Source organism: Poecile atricapillus, chromosome 2 (assembly GCF_030490865.1).
Source record: "Poecile atricapillus isolate bPoeAtr1 chromosome 2, bPoeAtr1.hap1, whole genome shotgun sequence".
Lineage (NCBI taxonomy): Eukaryota > Metazoa > Chordata > Aves > Passeriformes > Paridae > Poecile > Poecile atricapillus.
Window position 1 is genome coordinate 153,292,284 of NC_081250.1, and position 20,197 is coordinate 153,312,480.

The following is a 20,197-nucleotide window of genomic DNA, read 5'->3' on the forward strand; positions in this document are numbered from 1 at the left end:
GTTCCTGTTTGGTATCCCGAGAACCTGAACTGGTCTGAACTGGTTTGAACTGGTCTGAGCTGGTTTGAACTGGTCTGAGCTGGTTTGAACTGGTCTGAACTGGAAATGGCTCCCAGTTTGACCCAGTAATTCCCAGTTTGATCCAATAAATCCCAGTTTGATCCAGGATTTTGGGGATTTTTGGGATTGGGCTGTTCCTGTTTGTTATCCCAGGAACCTGAACTGGTCTGAACTGGTCTGGACTGGTTTGAACTGGTCTGAACTGGGATCAGCTCCCATTTTGATCCAATAAATCCCAGTTTGTGCCACGATTTTAGGGATTGGGCTTTTCCCATTTGTTATCCCAAGAACCTGAACTGGTTTGAACTGGTCTGGACTGGTCTGAACTGGTCTGAACTGGTTTGAACTGGTCTGAACTGGGATCAGCTCCCATTTTGCTCCAATTCCAGGAGAAAAGAACGGAATTGCTCCGGGATTTTGGGGATTTTTGGGATCCGTTTATTATCCCGCATTTCCGCTGGCTCCGGTTTGAACTGGTCTGGACTGGTTTGGACTGGTTTGGACTGGTTTGAACTGGGAACGGTTCCTAGTTTGATCCAATAAATCCCAGTTTGATCCAGGATTTTGGGGATTTTTTGGGATTGGGCTGTTCCTGTTTGTTATCCCGAGAACCTGAACTGGTCTGAACTGGTTTGAACTGGTTCGGACTGGTTTGGATTGGTCTGGACTGACTCCCAGTTTGTCCCAATAAATCCCAGTTTGACCCAATAAATCCCAGTTTGCTCCAGGATTTTGGGGATTTTTGGGATTGGGCTCTTCCCGTTTGTTATCCCAGGAACCTGAACTGGTCTGAACTGGTTTGAACTGGTCTGGACTTGTTTGAACTGGTCTGAACTGGGATCAGCTCCCATTTTGCGCCAATTCCAGGAAAAAAGAACGGAATTGCTCCGGGATTTTGGGGATTTTTGGGATCCGTTTATTATCCCACATTTCCGCTGGCTCCGGTTTGAACTGGTCTGGACTGGTCTGGACTGGTTTGGACTGGTTTGGACTGGTCAGGCGTGCAGGAAGCGATTGAAGGCGTTGTAGGCGGCCTCGAGGTCGAAGAGCATCTGCCGGACCTGGGAATCGTCGAGCTCGTCCGAGGCCGACATCGCGCTCAGCGTCTGCAGCCTGAAAATTCCCACAGTTCCCAAAAAATTCCTGAAATTCCACCCCAGAATTCCCAAAAAATTCCAGCAAAAATTCCTGAAATTCCACCCCAGAATTCCCAAAAATTCCAGCAAAAATTCCTGAAATTCCACCCCAAAATTCCCTTGGAAATTCCGCAAAGTCCCAAAAAATTCCAGCCAGAATTCCTGAAATTCCATCCCAGAATTCCAAAAAAATTCCTGAAATTCCACCCCAGAATTCCCAAAAAGTTCCAGCCAAAATTCCTGAAATTCCACCCCAAAATTCCCAGAATTCCCAAAAAATTCCAGCCACAATTCCTGAAATTCCACCCCAGAATTCCCAAAAAACCCCTGAAATTCCATCTCAGAATTCCCAAAAAATTCCAGTCAGAATTCCTGAAATTCCACCCCAAAATTCCTCTGGAAATTCCTCAAAGTTCCCAAAAAATTCCAGCCAAAAATCCTGAAATTCCATCCCAGAATTCCCAAAAAATTCCTGAAATTCCACCCCAGAACTCCCAAAAAATTCCAGCCACAATTCCTGAAATTCCAGCTCAGAATTCCCCAAAAAATCCAGCCAAAATTCCTGAAATTCCACCCCAAAATTCCCTTGGAAATTCCCCAAAGTCCCAAAAAATTCCAGCCAGAATTCCTGAAATTCCATCCCAGAATTCAAAAAAAATTCCTGAAATTCCACCCCAGAATTCCCAAAAAGTTCCAGCCAGAATTCCTGAAATTCCACCCCAGAATTCCCTTGGAAATTCCCCAAAGTTCCCAAAAAATTCCAGCCAGAATTCCTGAAATTCCATCCCAGAATTCCAAAAAAATTCCTGAAATTCCACCCCAGAATTCCCAAAAAGTTCCAGCCAAAATTCCTGAAATTCCACCCCAAAATTCCCAGAATTCCCAAAAAATTCCAGCCAGAATTCCTGAAATTCCCACCCCAGAATTCCCAAAAAATCCCTGAAATTCCATCTCAGAATTCCCAAAAAATTCCAGCCAGAATTCCTGAAATTCCACCCCAAAATTCCCTTGGAAATTCCCCAAAGTTCCCAAAAAATTAAAAAAAAATTCCTGAAATTCCACCCCAGAATTCCCAAAAAATTCCAGCCAGAATTCCTGAAATTCCCACCCCAGAATTCCCAAAAAATCCCTGAAATTCCACCCCAGAACTCCCAAAAAATTCCTGAAATTCCACCCCAGAACTCCCAAAAAATTCCTGAAATTCCACCCCAGAACTCCCAAAAAATTCCTGAAATTCCACCCCAGAACTCCCAAAAAATTCCAGCCACAATTCCTGAAATTCCACCGCAGAATTCCCAAAAAAATCCAGCCAAAATTCCTGAAATTCCACCCCAGAATTCCCAAAAAATCCCTGAAATTCCACCCCAAAATTCCCAAAAAATTCCAGCCAGAATTCCTGAAATTCCACCCCAAAATTCCTCTGGAAATTCCCCAAAGTTCCCAAAAAATTCCAGCCAAAATTCCTGAAATTCCACCCCAGAATTCCCAGAATTCCCAAAAAATTCCAGTCAGAATTCCTGAAATTCCACCCCAGAATTCCCAAAAAAATCCAGCCAGAATTCCTGAAATTCCACCCCAAAATTCCTTTAGAAATTCCGCAAAGTCCCAAAAAATTCCAGCCAGAATTCCTGAAATTCCATCCCAGAATTCAAAAAAAATTCCTGAAATTCCACCCCAGAATTCCCAAAAAGTTCCAGCCAAAATTCCTGAAATTCCACCCCAAAATTCCCAGAATTCCCAAAAAATTCCAGCCAGAATTCCTGAAATTCCCACCCCAGAATTCCCAAAAAATCCCTGAAATTCCACCTCAGAATTCCCAAAAAATTCCAGCCAGAATTCCTGAAATTCCACCCCAAAATTCCCATGGAATTCCCAAAAAATTCCCCCCAAAATTCAAAATATTCCACCTAAAATTCCAAAAAAAATTCCCCCAAAATTCTCCAAAGTTCCCCCAAAAATTCTACTCAAAATTCCTGGAATTTACCCCCAAAATTCCCCAGGGAATTCCCAAAAAATTTCCCCTGAAAATTCAAAAAAAAAATTCCTCTGAAAATTCTGAAAAAATTCCTGGAAAATTCCCAAAATTCCTAAAAAATTTCCCCCAAAATTCCCAAAAAATTCCACTTAAAATTCCTGAAATTCCCTCCCCAAAATTCCCCCCCAAAATCCCAAAATTCCTCCAAAAATTTCCAAAATTCCCCAAAAATTTCATGTGGAATTGTCACAATTCCCCCCAAAATTCCCAAAATATTCCCCCAAAATTCCTACAATTCTCCCAGAAGCTCCCAAAAATTCCCCAAAAAATTTCCCCAAAAATTCCTGAAGTTCCCAAAAAATTCCACCCAAAATTCTCACAATTCCCCCAAAAATTCCACAATAAAATTCCACAAAAAAATTCCCTAAATCCCAAAAAAATTCCCCTGAAAATTCCCAGAATTCCTAAAAAAATTTCACCCAAATTCCCAAAAAAATTGCTCTGAAAATTCCTGAAATTCCAAAAAAAAGAATCTCCTTAAAAAATTCCCAAACTTCCAGAAAGAATTCCACAATTTCCAAAATTCCAATCATGGAATCCCCAAAATTCCCCAAAAATTCCCCAATTTTCACTCCCAAATTCCCAAATCTTCACTCCCAGAATTCCCAAAATTCCTGAATTTCCCAATTTCTTCCCCAAAATTCCACGATTTCCCTCTTAAATTTCATTCCCAAACTTCGCTGATTTCCTCCTGAGAATTTTTCATTCCCAAAATTCCCCGAATTCCCGGAATTTTCTGGAAATTCCCGGAATTTTCCGGGTTTTTTTTGGGATCTCACCATTGATTCACCTTCTGGCGTCCCTCGAAATCCGGGGGCAGGGAGCTCATCCTCGTCATCGTCTCCATCAGCTCCCGCAAATCCGGCTGGATCTGAACATTCCCAAAAAAAAATCCCGGAATTCCGGGGGAATTTTGGAGATTTTTGGGATTCTCGGTTTTTTGGGGGAATTTTTTTGGATTTTTTTTCTTATTTTTTGGGGATTTTTTGGGGAATTTTTTGATTTTTTTTGTGGAATTTTTGGGGATTTTTTGGGGAATTTCTTGGGGGTTTTTTGGGAATTTTATGGAATTTTTGGGGGATTTTTTGGGGAATTTTTGGGGGGTTTTTTTTGGAATTTTATGGAATTTTTTGGGATTTTTTTGGGATTTTTTGGGGAATTTCTTGGGGTTTTTTTTGGGAATTTTATGGAATTTTGGGGGAATTTTTTGGGATTTTTTGGGGAATTTTTGGGGGTTTTTTTGGGAATTTTATGGGGACTTTTGGGATTTTTTGGGAAATTTTGGGGGGGTTTTTTTTGGAACTTTATGAGTTTTTTGGGGAATTTTTGGGGGGTTTTTTTGGAATTTTATGGAATTTTTGGGGATTTTTGGGATTTTTTGGGGACTTTTGGGATTTTTTGGGGAATTTTTGGGGGTTTTTTTGGGAATTTTATGGAATTTTTGGGGAATTTTTTGGGGAATTTTGGGGGGTTTTTTGGGAATTTTATGGAATTTTGGGGGAATTTTTTGGGATTTTTTGGGGAATTTTTGGGAGTTTTTTTTGGAATTTTATGGAATTTTTTGGGACTTTTTTGGGATTTTTTGGGGAATTTCTTGGGGTTTTTTTTGGGAATTTTATGGAATTTTTGGGGAATTTTTTGGGGAATTTTGGGGGGTTTTTTTGGGAATGTTATGGAATTTTAGGGGAATTTTTTGGCGTTTTGGAATTTTATGGAATTTGGGGGGAATTTTTTTGGGACTTTTTTGGGAGTTTTTGGGGAATTTCTGGGGGGAGTTTTTGGGATTTTTTGGGAAATTTTGGGGGGTTATTTTTGGAATTTAATGGAATTTTTGGGGGAATTTTTTGGGGAATTTTGGGGGGTTTTTTTTGGAACTTTATGGGGTTTTTTGGGGAATTTTTGGGGTTTTTTTTGGAATTTTTGGGAATTTTTTGGGGACTTTTTTGGGATTTTTTGGGGAATTTTTGGGGGGTTTTTTTGGGAATTTTATGGAATTTTGGGGGAATTTTTTGGGGACTTTTTTGGGATTTTTTGGGGAATTTCTGGGGGGAGTTTTTGGGATTTTTTGGGAAATTTTGGGGGGGTTTTTTTGGAATTTAATGGAATTTTTGGGGAATTTTTTGGGGAATTTTTGGGGGGTTTTTTTTGGAACTTTATGGAATTTTTTGGGATTTTTTGGGGACTTTTTTGGGATTTTTTTGGGAATTTTTGGGGGGCTTTTTTGGGAATTTTATGGAATTTTTTGGGATTTTTTTGGGGACTTTTTTGGGATTTTTTGGGAAATTTTGGGGGGGTTTTTTTGGAATTTTATTGAATTTTGGGGGATTTTTTTGGGAATTCTTTGGGGTTTTTTTTTGGAACTTTATGGGATTTTTTTGGGGAATTTTTGGGGGTTTTTTTTTGAATTTTTGGGAATTTTTGGGGATTTTTTGGGGATTTTTTGGGGAATTTTTGGGGTTTTTTGGGAATTTTATGGAATTTTTGGGGATTTTTTGGGGAATTTTTGGGGGGTTTTTTTTGGAATTTTATGGAATTTTGGGGGAATTTTTTGGGGACTTTTTTGGGATTTTTTGGGAAATTTTGGGGGGGTTTTTTTGGAATTTAATGGAATTTTTTGGGAATTTTTTGGGAATTTTTTGGGAATTTTTTTGGATTTTTGGGGGTTTTTTTTGGGAATTTTATGGAATTTTTTGGGATTTTTTTGGGGACTTTTTTGGGATTTTTTGGGAAATTTTGGGGGGGTTTTTTTGGAATTTTATTGAATTTTGCGGGATTTTTTTGGGAATTCTTTGGGGTTTTTTTTTGGAACTTTATGGGATTTTTTTGGGGAATTTTTGGGGGTTTTTTTTGAATTTTTGGGAATTTTTTGGGATTTTTTGGGGATTTTTTGGGGAATTTTTGGGGGTTTCTTGGGAATTTTATGGAATTTTGGGGGAATTTTTTGGGGAATTTTTGGGGGGTTTTTTTGGATTTTTATGGAATTTTGGGGGAATTTTTTGGGGCGGTTTTGGGGGGATTTTTGGGGAATTTTATGGAATTTCGGGGGAATTTTTGGAGGATTTTTTGATGTTTTTTGTGGAATTTTTTGAGAATTCTTTGGGGAATTTTTGGGGGAATTTTTTGGGATATTTTTGGGCATTTGGGGGATATTATTGGGATTTTTTTGTGGGATTTTAGGAATTTTTGGGGATTTTTTTCCTATTTTTGGGATTTTTTTAAGGGAATTTTTTGGGGTTTTTTTTTTTTAATTTTATGGGATTTTTTGGGAATCTTGTCGGGATTTTTTCGGAATTTTTTTGGAATTTTTTCAGACTTTTTTTTTGGAATTTTAGACATTTTTTAAAATTTTTTGTGGGAATTTTGGGGGAGTTTTTTTTTGTTATTTCTGGGAATTTTATGGGAATTTTTTGTGATTTTTTTGGGAATTTTTATGGAAGTTTTTGGGCAGAATTTTGGAATTATTTTGATATTTGTGTGAATTTTTGGGGAATTTTTTGGGATTTTTTTGGGAGTTATTGTGAATTATTGGGATTCTTAAAAATTTTTGGGGAATTTCTTCGTCATTTTGGGGGGATTTTTAGGGAATTTTGTGAGGATTTTTAGGGAATTTTTTGAGGATTTTTAGGGAATTTTGTGAGGATTTTTTTGGAATTTTATGGGAATTTTTTTTTAATTTTGGGGGGATTTTTGGGCTTTTTTTGGGGATTTTTTTTGGAATTTTTGGGAATTTTTTGGGATCAGAATTGGGGGAATTTTGGGAATGAAATTGGAGAATTTTGGGGAATTTTTGGGAGTGGAATTGAGGAATTTTTGGGAATTTTGGGGAGTGAAATTGGGACATTTTTGGGAATAAATGTGGGGGATTTTTGGGAATAAAATTGGAGAAATTTTGGGAATTTTTGGGAGTGGAATTGGGGGATTTTTGGAATTTTTGGGATTGGAATTGTGGGATTTTGGGAATGAAATTGGAGAATTTTGGGGAATTTTTTGGGATTGGAATTGTGGGATTTTGGGCGATTTTTGGGAGTGGAATTGGAGAAATTTTGGGAATAAAATTAGGGATATTTTTGGGAATTTTTGGGACTGGAATTGTGGGATTTTTGGGAATTTTTGGGATTGGAATTGTGGGATTTTGGGAATTTTTGGGACTGGAATTGTGGGATTTTGGGAATTTTTGGGATCAGAATTGTGGGATTTTGGGAATTTTTGGGATTGGAATTGTGGGATTTTTGGTAGTGGAATTGGGACATTTTTGGGAATTTTTGGGAGCAGAATTGGGGGATTTTAGGAATTTTTGGGAATGTAATTAAAATAGTTTTGAGAATTTTTGAGATATGAAATTGGGAGAATTTTGGGAATGAAATTGGGGGATTTGGGGGAATTTTTGGGATTGGAATTGTGGGATTTTTGGGAATTTTGGGGAGTGCAATTTAATTTTTGGGAGTGGAATTGAGGCATTTGTGGGAATAAAATTGTGGCATTTTTAGGAATTTTTGGGAGTGGAATTGGGGCATTTTTGGGATCGGAATTGGAGGATTTTTGGGAATTTTTCAAGTGGAATTGAGGGATTTTTGGGAATTTTGGGGAGTGAAATTGGGACATTTTTGGGAATGAAATTGGAGAATTTTTGGGAATTTTTGGGATCAGAATTGTGGGATTTTTGGGAATGAAATTGGAGAATTTTTGGGAATGAAATTGGGGGATTTTTGGGAACTTTTGGGAGTGGAATTGGGACATTTTTGGGCGATTTTTGGGAATAAAATTGGGGAAATTTTGGGAGTGGAATTGGGGGATTTTTGGGATCAGAATTTTGGGATTTTGAGAATTTTTGGGAGTGGAATTGGGGGATTTTTGGGAATAAAATCGGGGGGAAATTTTGGGAGTGGAATTGGGGGATTTTAGGAATTTTTGGGAATGTAATTAAGAGAGTTTTGAGAATTTTTGGGATATGAAATTGGGAGAATTTTGGGAATGAAATTGGGGGATTTGGGGGAATTTTTGGGATTGGAATTGTGGGATTTTTGGGAATTTTGGGGAGTGCAATTTAATTTTTGGGAGTGGAATTGAGGCATTTGTGGGAATAAAATTGTGGCATTTTTAGGAATTTTTGGGAGTGGAATTGGGGCATTTTTGGGATCGGAATTGGAGGATTTTTGGGAATTTTTCAAGTGGAATTGAGGGATTTTTGGGAATTTTGGGGAGTGAAATTGGGACATTTTTGGGAATGAAATTGGAGAATTTTTGGGAATTTTTGGGATCAGAATTGTGGGATTTTTGGGAATGAAATTGGAGAATTTTTGGGAATGAAATTGGGGGATTTTTGGGAACTTTTGGGAGTGGAATTGGGACATTTTTGGGCGATTTTTGGGAATAAAATTGGGGAAATTTTGGGAGTGGAATTGGGGGATTTTTGGGATCAGAATTTTGGGATTTTGAGAATTTTTGGGAGTGGAATTGGGGGATTTTTGGGAATAAAATCGGGGGGAAATTTTGGGAGTGGAATTGGGGGATTTTAGGAATTTTTGGGAATGTAATTAAGAGAGTTTTGAGAATTTTTGGGATATGAAATTGGGAGAATTTTGGGAATGAAATTGGGGGATTTGGGGGAATTTTTGGGATTGGAATTGTGGGATTTTTGGGAATTTTGGGGAGTGCAATTTAATTTTTGGGAGTGGAATTGAGGCATTTGTGGGAATAAAATTGTGGCATTTTTAGGAATTTTTGGGAGTGGAATTGGGGCATTTTTGGGATCGGAATTGGAGGATTTTTGGGAATTTTTCAAGTGGAATTGAGGGATTTTTGGGAATTTTGGGGAGTGAAATTGGGACATTTTTGGGAATGAAATTGGGGGATTTTTGGGAATTTTTGGGATCAGAATTGTGGGATTTTTGGGAATGAAATTGGGGGATTTTTGGGAACTTTTGGGAGTGGAATTGGGACATTTTTGGGCGATTTTTGGGAATAAAATTGGGGAAATTTTGGGAGTGGAATTGGGGGATTTTTGGGATCAGAATTTTGGGATTTTGAGAATTTTTGGGAGTGGAATTGAGGGATTTTTGGGAATAAAATCGGGGAGATTTTGGGAATTTTTGGGAGTGGAATTAGGGGATTTTTGGGAATAAAATCGGGGGGAAATTTTGGGAGTGGAATTGGGGGATTTTAGGAATTTTTGGGAATGTAATTAAGAGAGTTTTGAGAATTTTTGGGATATGAAATTGGGACAATTTTGTGATACAAAATTGGAGGATTTTGGGGAATTTTTGGGATATGAAATTGGGACATTTTTTGGAATTTTTAAGAATGGAATTGAGAGACTTTGGGAATTAAATGGGGGATTTTTGGGGGATTTTTGGGTATGGAATTTGAGGATTTTTGGGATTTTTTGGGATTGGAATTGGGGGATTTTTGGGAATAAAATTGTGGGATTTTTGGGAGTGGAATTGGGACATTTTTGGGCAATTTTTGGGATCAGAATTGTGGGATTTGGAGAATTTTTGGGAATGGAGTTGGGGGATTTGGGGAATTTTTGGGATCCAAATCATGGAATTTGGGGAATTTTTGGGATCAGAATTGTGGGATTTGGGGAATTTTTGGGATCAGAATTGGGGGATTTTGGGAATTTTTGGGATCAGAATTGGGGGATTTTGGGAATTTTTGGGATTGGAATTGTGGGATTTGGGGAATTTTTGGGATTGGAATTGTGGGATTTTGGGAATTTTTGGGATCAGGATTGGGGGATTTTGGGAATTTTTGGGAATGGAATTGTGGGATTTGGGGAATTTTTGGGATCAGGATTGGGGGATTTTGGGAATTTTTGGGACTGGAATTGTGGGATTTTGGGAATTTTTGGGATCAGAATTGGGGGATTTTGGGAATTTTTGGGATCAGAATTGTGGGATTTGGGGAATTTTTGGGATCAGGATTGGGGGATTTTGGGAATTTTTGGGAATGGAATTGGGGGATTTTGGGAATTTTTGGGATCAGGATTGTGGGATTTGGGGAATTTTTGGGAATGAAATTGGGGGATTTTGGGAATTTTTGGGTTTGGAATTGTGGGATTTTAGGGAATTTTTGGGAATGGAATTGTGGGATTTTGGGAATTTTTGGGATCAGAATTGTGGGATTTGGGGAATTTTTGGGATCAGGATTGTGGGATTTTGGGAATTTTTGGGATCAGAATTGTGGGATTTGGGGAATTTTTGGGAATGAAATTGGGGGATTTTGGGAATTTTTGGGTTTGAAATTGTGGGATTTTGGGAATTTTTGGGATCAGGATTGTGGGATTTGGGGAATTTTTGGGATCAGGATTGTGGGATTTGGGGAATTTTTGGGATCAGAATTGGGGGATTTTGGGAATTTTTGGGATTGGAATTGTGGGATTTGGGGAATTTTTGGGATCAGAATTGGGGGATTTTGGGAATTTTTGGGATCGGAATTGTGGGATTTGGGGAATTTTTGGGATCAGGATTGGGGGATTTTGGGAATTTTTGGGATCAGAATTGGGGGATTTGGGGAATTTTTGGGATTGGAATTGTGGGATTTGGGGAATTTTTGGGATTGGAATTGTAGGATTTGGGGAATTTTTGGGATCAGGATTGGGGGATTTTGGGAATTTTTGGGATCAGAATCATGGGATTTTGGGAATTTTTGGGATCAGAATTGGGGGATTTTGGGAATTTTTGGGTTTGGAATTGTGGGATTTTGGGAATTTTTGGGATCAGGATTGGGGGATTTTGGGAATTTTTGGGATCAGGAATTGTGGGATTTGGGGAATTTTTGGGATGAGGATTGTGGGATTTGGGGAATTTTTGGGATGAGGATTGTGGGATTTGGGGAATTTTTGGGAACACCCACCTCGTCCATGGCGCGGATCTCCAGGCGCAGTTTGTCCATGACCGTGATGAAAAGCTGCCGGAATTCCAAAGGAAATTTGGGATCAGCCCCATCCCAAATCCCCCCAAAAAATCCCCCCCAAAATTCTCTAAAAATTCCCAAAAAGTTCCCAAGAAATCCTCAAAAAATCTCAAAAATTAAACAAAAATCCACTTAAAATTCCCTGAAAATCCCAAAAGAATCCCTTCAAAATTCCCTGAAATCCCCTAAAAAATTCCCTGAAAATCCCCTAAAAATTCCCAAAAAACACTCAAAAAATTCTTAAAAAATTAAAAAAAAAATCCCAAAACTTAAAGAAAAATCGCCTTAAACTTCCCTAAAAATCCCCCCAAAAAATTCAAAAAAATTTGTAAAACATATTTTTAAAATCCCCAAAATTCCCAAATTCCCCAGACATTCCCAGAATTCCCAGGAAATTCCCGTTTTTCCGCCCGTACAGAGACGATGTCGGTGATGCAGCGATTCAGGTTCCCAAAGAATTCCCCAGAAACACCAAAAATAACCCCAAAAATGCCTTAAAAAATAACAAAAATCACCAAAAAAATCCTGAAAAATTTTCTTGAAACTCCAAAAAAAATCCCCAAAACTCCCCAAAAAATCCCCACAAAAATAAAAAAAAATCCTCAAAAAATCCACAAAAATTTCCCTGAAAATCCCCTAAAAATTCCAAAAAAATTCCCAAAAAGTTCCCAAGAAATCCTCAAAAAAAATCCCAAAATTAAACAAAAGTCCCCTTAAAATTCCCTAAAAATAAAAAAAAAAATTCCCAAAAAACCCCCAAAAAATTAAAAAAAAATCCCCAAAATTCCCAAATTCCCCAGACACTCCCAGAATTCCCGGAATTCCCAGGAAATTCCCGTTTTTCCGCCCTTACGGAGACGATGTCGGCGATGCAGCGATTCAGGTTCCCTTTGTCGTCCTTGATGGTGATGGGTCGATCCTCACGGATCCGCTCCATGGCCAGGGGACAATCCAGCTGGAAAATTCCCGGAATTCCAACCATTCCCAAAAAATTCCCAATCCTCTGTCACGCCTCAAGCCCCAAATCCTGGGAATTCCCAAAAAAATCCCCATAAAAATATAAAAAAACAACCCAAAAATCTGAATTTTAATCCCAAATATTCTCATTTCAGGCTCGAAATTCCCAAAATTTCCAAAATTCTTGGATTTTCCAACCCACCATCCAAGTTCAGGTCCAAAATTCCTGAAATTCCCACCAAAATCCCCCCAAATCTGAATTTTAATCCCAAATGTTCTCGTTTCTGCATCAAAATTCCCAAATTTCCCAAAATTCCCAATCCACCATCCAAATTCAGGCCCCAAATTCCCAGAATTCCCACCAAAATCCCCATAAAAATCCCCCAAAAATGTGAATTTAAATCCCAAATATTCTCATTTCAGGCCCAAAATTCCTAAAATTCCTGAATTTCCCAATCCATCCAAATTCAGGTCCAAAATTCCTGGAATTCCCACCAAAATCCCCATAAAAATCCCCAAAAATTCCCAATTTCACCCACAAATTCCCACAATTTCTCAGCCCCAGAATTCCCAATCCCAAAATTCCCAATTTTCGGTCACGGATTCCCAAAAATCCCAAAGAAAACCCCCAAAAATTTGAAATTTAACCCCAAAATCCCCAAATTTCATTCCCAAATTCAGCCCCAAATTCTCCATTTTTATTCCCAAATTTCCCCATCCACCACCCAAATTCAGCCCAAAATTCCCAAAATTCCAACAAAAATCCCAAAAAAACCCCAAAAATTCCCAATTTTATCCTCAAATTCCTCAAATTTCCCATTCCCAGAATCCCCAAAATTCCCCAAATTCCATCCCAAATTCCCCAATTTCAATCCCAAATTTTCAATCCTGGAATCTCCCAAATTCCCATTCCCAAAATTCCCAAATTTTTTCACTTTTCCATTTCAGCCCCAAAATTCCTTTAAAAATCCCACCCCCCAAAAACTCAAAAATCCCCCAAAACATCTAAAAATCCCAAATTTTCACCCCAAATTCCCAATCCTGGAATCCCCAAAATTCCAACCCCAAATTCCCAAAATTCCCCAATTTCATTCCCGAATTTTTCCATTTTACTTTTCCACTTCAACCCTAAAATTCCCTCAAAAAAACCCAAAAAGGCCTCCAAAAAATTAAAAAAAAAAAGAAAAAATCCCCCCCAAAATCCCAAAAAATCCCAAATTTCTGCCCCAAATTCCCAATCCCAGAATTCCCAAATTTCATTCCCAAATTTTTCCAATTCATTTCTCCACTTCAACCCCAAAATTCCCTCCAAAAAAACCCAAAAAAGAAAAAAAATCCCCAAAATTCCAATTAAAAAAATCCCAAAAATCCCAAATTTGTGCTTCAAGTTCCCAATCCCAGAATTCCCCAAATTCCCAAATTTCATTCCCAAATTTTTCCAATTTATTTCTCCACTTCAACCTCAAAATTCCCTCAAAAATCCTTCTCCAGAAATTCCCAAGAATCCCAAAAAAATCCAAAAAAATTCCCAAAAAACCCCCAAATTCCCAAATTTTTGCCCCAAATTCCCAATCCCAGAATTCCCAAATTTCATTCCCAAATTTTTCCAATTTATTTCTCCACTTCAACCCCAAAATTCCCTCAAAATCCCCCCAAAATCCTCCAAAAAATCCCAAAAATTCCCAAAAAATTCCCCAAAAAATTCTGAAAAAATTCCCAAAAATCCCAATTTTCCTCCCGAATCCCAGAATTCCCAAAATTCCCGGAATTCCCACCCGGAATTTCCGGCAGAACTCATCGATGGACGCGATCTCCGCTCCCTGCACCTGCTTCCCTCAATCCCCAAATTCCAGCTCCAAATTCCCAAAATTCCCAGATTTTATTCCCAAATTTTTCCATTTCATTTTTCCGCTTCAACCCCAAAATTCCCTCAAAAATCCTTCTCCAAAAATTCCCAAAAATCCTAAAAAATTCCCGAAAAAAACCCCAAAAAGTCCAAAATCCCAAATTTTCACCCCAAATTCCCAGTCCCAAAATTCCCAAATTTTTCCATTTCACTTCTTCACTTCAACCCCAAAATTCCCTCAAAAATCCCCCCAAAATTATAAAAAAAATCCCAAAAATTCAAAAAAAACCCTCCCCAAAATCCCGAATTTTTGCTTCAAATTTCCAATCCCAAAATTCCCAAATTTCATTCCCAAATTTTTCCAATTTCTCCACTTCAACCCCAAAATTCCCTCAAAATCCCCCCCAAAAAAACCTCCAAAAAATAAAAAAAAACCAAAAAAATTCCCAAAAAATTCCCCAAAAAATTCTGAAAAAATTCCCAAAATTCCCAATTTCCCTCCCAAATCCCAGAATTCCCAAAATTCCCGGAATTCCCACCCGGAATTTCCGGCAGAACTCATCGATGGACGCGATCTCCGCTCCCTGCACCTGCTTCCCTCAATCCCCAAATTCCAGCTCCAAATTCCCAGATTTTATTCCCAAATTTTTCCATTTTATTTTTCCACTTCAACCCCAGAATTCTCCCAAAAATTCCCCCTAAAATCCCCCAAAAATTCCAAAAAAACCCCCAAAAATCCTGAATTTTTGCCCCAAATTTCCAATCCCAAAATTCCCAAATTTTCCCATTTAACTTTCCTGCTTCAACCCCAAAATTCCCTCAAAAATCCTTCTCCAAAAATTCCCAAAAATCCTAAAAAATTCCCAAAAAAAACCCCAAAAAGTCCAAAATCCCAAATTTTCACCCCAAATTCCCAGTCCCAAAATTCCCAAATTTTTCCATTTCACTTCTTCACTTCAACCCCAAAATTCCCTCAAAAATCCCCCCCAAAAATATAAAAAAATCCCAAAAATTCAAAAAAAACCCTCCCCAAAATCCCAAATTTTTGCTTCAAATTTCCAATCCCAAAATTCCCAAATTTCATTCCCAAATTTTTCCATTTTTCCGCTTCAACCCCAAAATTCCCTCAAAATCCCCCCCAAAAAAACCTCCAAAAATTCCAAAAAAAACCCCCAAAATCCCAAATTTTTGCCCCAAATTTCCAATCCCAAAATTCCCAAATTTTCCCATTTAACTTTCCTGCTTCAACCCCAAAATTCCCTCAAAAATCCCAAAAAAACCTCCAAAAAATCAAAAAAAATTCCCAAAAAATTTAGAAAAAATTTCTCTAAAAATTCCCATTTTTTCTCAAGTTCCTGGAGTTCCTGAATTCCCAAAATTCCTCAATTTCATTCCCAAATTTTTCCAATTCATTTTTCCACTTCAACTTCAAAATTCCCTCAAAATCCCCCCCCAAAAAACCTCCAAAAAATAAAAAAAAATAAAAAAAATTCCCCAAAAAATTCTGAAAAAATTCCCAAAAATCCCAATTTCCCTCCCAAATCCCAGAATTCCCAAAATTCCCGGAATTCCCACCCGGAATTTCCGGCAGAACTCATCGATGGATGCGATCTCTGCTCCCTGCACCTGCTTCCCTCAATCCCCAAATTCCAGCTCCAAATTCCCAAAATTCCCAGATTTTATTCCCAAATTTTTCCATTTCATTTTTCTGCTTCAACCCCAAAATTCCCCCAAAAATTCCCCCTAAAATCCCCCAAAAATTCCAAAAAAAACCCCAAAAATCCCAAATTTTTGCCCCAAATTTCCAATCCCAAAATTCCCAAATTTTCCCATTTAACTTTCCTGCTTCAACCCCAAAATTCCCTCAAAAATCCCAAAAAAACCTCCAAAAAAAAAAAAAAATTACCCAAAAAATTTAGAAAAAATTTCTCTAAAAATTCCCGTTTTTTCTCAAGTTCCTGGAGTTCCTGAATTCCCAAAATTCCTCAATTTCATTCCCAAATTTTTCCAATTCATTTTTCCACTTCAACTTCAAAATTCCCTCAAAATCCCCCCAAAAAAACTTCCAAAAAATGAAAAAAAATCAAAAAAATTCTGAAAAAATTCCCCAAAAAATTCTGAAAAAATTCCCAAAAATCCCCAAAAATCCCAATTTCCCTCCCAATCCCAGAATTCCCAAAATTCCCGGAATTCCCACCCGGAATTTCCGGCAGAACTCATCGATGGACGCGATCTCCGCTCCCTGCACCTGTTTGAGCGCAGCCTTGAACTGAACCAACAAGCGGGAACAGGCGGCCGTGTACCTGAAAAATCCCGGGAAAAAGAAAAAATCCGGGAATTTTTGGAAGGAATTCTTGGCTTTTCCAGGGTTTTTTGGGAATTTTTTTGGGAATGTTTTGCCGTACTCGTTGGGGGTGACGCAGTCTTTGATGTACGCCTTCTCCAGAGCCTGCAGCGTCTTCACCACCGCGAAAAGCTCCGCCATGTTGTCGTACCTGGGAATGTTCTGGAATGTTCTGGGGTGTTCTGGAATGTTCTGGGATGTTCTGGGAGGTTTGGGGATTTTTGGGGAATTTTTAGGGATTTTTTTGGGATTTTTTTGGGGTCTTTTTTTGGATTTTAAGGAATTTTTGGGGATTTTAAGGGAATTTTTGGAGGAATTTTCTGGGAATTTCTGGGGATTTTTTTGGGATTTTTGGGGGATTTTTTGAGGGAATTTTTGGGGATTTTTTTGGGAATTTTTGGGGATTTTTTAGGGAATTTGTAGGGATTTTTGGGGGTATTTTTGGGAATTTTGGGGGGATTTTTGTGGGAATTTTGGGGGATTTTTTGGAGATTTTTGGGGATTTTAAGGGAATTTTTGGGGATATTTTGGGGAATTTTTGGGGATTTTTGGGGATTTTAAGGGAATTTTTGGGGAATTTTTAAGGGAATTTTTGGGGGGATTTTTTGGGGAATTTTTGGGGGTTTTAAGGGAATTTTTGGGGATTTTTTGGAGGATTTTTGGGGATTTTTAGGGATTATTTTGGGATTTTTAGGGAATTTTGGGGGGAATTTTTTTGGGATTTTTGGGGATTTTAAGGGAATTTTTAGGGAATTTCTTGGGGAATTCTTTGGGGGAATTTTTGGGGGATTTTTTGGGAGTTTTGGGGGGATTTTTTTTTTTTTTTAATTTTTAGGGATTTTTTGGGGATTTTTTTGGAATTTTTGGGGATTTTTTTTTTTAATTTTGGGGGATTTGGGGGGGGATTTGTTTGGGATTTTTGGGGGAATTTTTTTGAGAATTTTTTGGGATTTTTGGGGATTTTAAGGGAATTTTTGGGGATTTTAAGGGAATTTTTAGGGAATTTCTTGGGGAATTCTTTGGGGGGATTTTTTGGGGGATTTTTTTTGCAATTTTTGGGGATTTTTTTTTGGAATTTTGGGGGATTTTTTGGAGATTTTTTTGGGGATTTTTTTTGGATTTTAAGGGGTTTTGGGGGATTTTTAGGGATTATTTCGGGATTTTAAGGGAATTTTTAGGGGGATTTTTTGGGGGATTTTTTTTTTTAATTTTTTAAGGGATTTTTGGGAGTTTTTAGGGATTTTTTAGAGGATTTTTGTGGATTTTAAGGGAATTTTTGGGGATTTTTGAGGGATTTGTCTGGGAATTTTGGGGATTTTTTTGAGACTTTACGGGAATTTTTAGGAAATTTTGGGGGATTTTTGGGAGAATTTTTAGGATTTTGGGGGGATTTTTAGGGGATTTTTAGAGCAGATTTTTGGGGGATATTTGGAATTTTTGGGGGGGTTTGGGGGATTTTTGGGGGGATTTTTGGGAGGATTTTTGGGGGATTTTTTTTTAATTTTAGGGTTTTTTTTTTTAGTTTTTGGGGGATTTTTTGGGTATTTTAAGGGAACTTTTGAGGGAATTTTTTTGGGAATTTTTTGGGGATTTTTTGGGAGATTTTTTTGGAATTTTTGGGGATGTTTGGGATTTTTTGGGGGATTTTTTGGGAATTTTTGGGGAGATTTTTTGGGACTTTTTGGGTTTTTTTTGCGGGTTTTTTGGGATTTTTTTTGGATTTTTGGGAATTTTTGGGGATTTGGGGGAGTTTTTGGGGATTTTTGGGAATTTTGGGATATTTGCAGGAATTTTGGGGGGAAATTTGGGAGTTTTTGAGCATGTTTGGGAGTTTTTGGGGAATTTTAGGGATTTTTTTGGGTATCCTGGGTACATTTGGGGATACTTGGGAATATTTTGGAATTCTTGGGAATATTTGGGCGTATTTGGGAGTGGACACAGTTTTGGGGAATTTTTAGGAATTTTGGGGATATTTTTTGGATATTTGGGGATATTTGAGAATATTCTGAAATATTTGGAAATTGAGAGAATATTCAGGAATATTTGGTAAGGTTTAGGAATGGCGGAAATAGTTGGGAATATTCCGGAATAACGGGAATAACGGGATACTGGGATGGACTGGGATGGATTTTAATGAACTGGGATGGGATAATGGGATACTGGGATGGACTGGGATGGACTGGGATGGATTTTAATGAACTGGGATGGGATAATGGGATACTGGGAAGGACTGGGATGGGATAATGGTATACTGGGATGGACTGGGATGGTATAATGGGATACTGGGATGGATTGGGATGGGATAATGGGATGGGATACTGGGATGGATTTTAATGAACTGGGATGGGATAATGGGATACTGGGATGGATTGGGATGGGATACTGGGATGAACTGGGATGGATTTTAATGAACTGGGATGGGATACTGGGATGGGATAACGGGATACTGGGATGGACTGGGATGGACTGGGATGGATTTTAATGAACTGGGATGGGATACTGGGATGGGATAATGGGATACTGGGATGAGATAATGGGATACTGGGATGGACTGGGATGGGATAACGGGAAGGACTGGTATGGACTGGGATGGATTTGGATGGACTGGGATGAGATAACAGGATACTGGGAAGGACTGGGATGGACTGGGATGGGATACTGGGATTGATTTGAATGGATTTGGATAGACTGGGATTAACTGGGATGGGATCCTGGGATGGGATAATGGAATACTGGGATGGACTGGGATGGGATACTGGGATGGACTGGGATGGGATAAGGGGATACTGGGATGGGATAATGGGATACTGGGATGGGATAATGGGAGACTGGGATGGGATACTGGGAAGGACTGGGATGGAAGGGGATGGATTTGGATGGACTGGGATGAGATAACGGGATACTGGAAAGAACTGGGACGGAATATTGGGATGGAATGGGATGGATTTGGATGGACTGGGATGGACTGGGATGGGATAATGGGATCCTGGGATGAACTGGGATGGACAGGGACGGACTGGGATGGGATACTGGGATGGACTGGGAAGGACTGGGATTGATTTGGATGGACTGGAACAGACTGGGATTAAATCCCAACCCCAAACGCCTCCATCCCCATCCCAAAATTCCCAAAAATTCCCTCACTCACTTCTCCCTCTCCGAGCGTTCTTGTAGAGCTTCACCTCCTGCGGGAAGAGGAGACACAAAATTCCCGAAATTCCTGGAGATTCCCAAAATTCCCAAATTTCCAGGGGTCATTCCCGGCCATATTCGGGCATTTCCGGCTATTTCCGGTCATTTCCGGCCATCCTCGGCCATTCCCGGAGATCCCAGGGCATTTCCGGGTATCTTCGGCCATTTCCGGAGACCCCCGGGCATTTCCGGTCATCTTCGGCCATTTCCGGAGATCCCCGGGAATTACCGGCCATTCCCGGCTATTCCCGACCCGCACTCACCTCGTAAAGCTCCGGTTTATTCCCAGGCGCTGCTGTGGGAGGAAGGGAAGGGTTAAAAGGGAGGAAACCCGGGAATTCCATCCCGGGAATTCCGGGATCATCCCAAGGGATCCCATCACGGCAATTCCGGGATCGCTCCCGCCTCTCACCGCCCATCCCGGCCGGGCCCGCGATGCCGTGGAACATCCCCGGCTGAGCCTGGAGGGCTCTGGGCCCTCTCCTCGATCCCGATTATTCCGATTATCCCGATAATTCTGATCCCGACGATCCCGGTCCGATTCCCGGTGGCTCCGCGGCGCTTCCGCCTCTTTCCGTACACACTCCCATACGTCCCTCCCGTTCCGGCAGAACTCGGCGTTCCATTGGCTGAGCCACTCCGCCTCGCTGTATTCTCCTCGCTGATTGGCTACTGGAACTGTCAATCAAGTTGGTTGCCAAGCGACGGCGACT

At 39.2% G+C, this 20,197-nt stretch overlaps 1 protein-coding gene across 2 annotated transcripts; it reads right to left on the bottom strand.

The window, feature by feature from the left end:
• Positions 1 to 458: 458 nt before the first annotated feature.
• On the bottom strand, positions 459 to 20,082 carry VPS28 (VPS28 subunit of ESCRT-I). Of its 2 annotated transcripts, XM_058830153.1 has the most exons (10): positions 19,897 to 20,082; positions 19,748 to 19,779; positions 19,437 to 19,477; positions 16,354 to 16,443; positions 16,146 to 16,251; positions 11,999 to 12,100; positions 11,086 to 11,139; positions 4,011 to 4,102; positions 1,011 to 1,173; positions 459 to 552 (listed from the first exon to the last, which is right to left on the bottom strand). In XM_058830153.1, exons 1-9 carry the CDS (start codon positions 19,931 to 19,933, stop codon positions 1,056 to 1,058), a joined length of 672 nt encoding a protein of 223 aa, XP_058686136.1. In that variant the 5' UTR covers positions 19,934 to 20,082; the 3' UTR covers positions 459 to 552; positions 1,011 to 1,055. The 2 variants fall into 2 exon arrangements, with proteins under 2 accessions (XP_058686136.1, XP_058686135.1); XM_058830152.1 differs by lacking the exon at positions 459 to 552 and having other exon boundaries at positions 947 to 1,173; positions 19,441 to 19,477; positions 19,748 to 19,776.
• Positions 20,083 to 20,197: the final 115 nt, after the last annotated feature.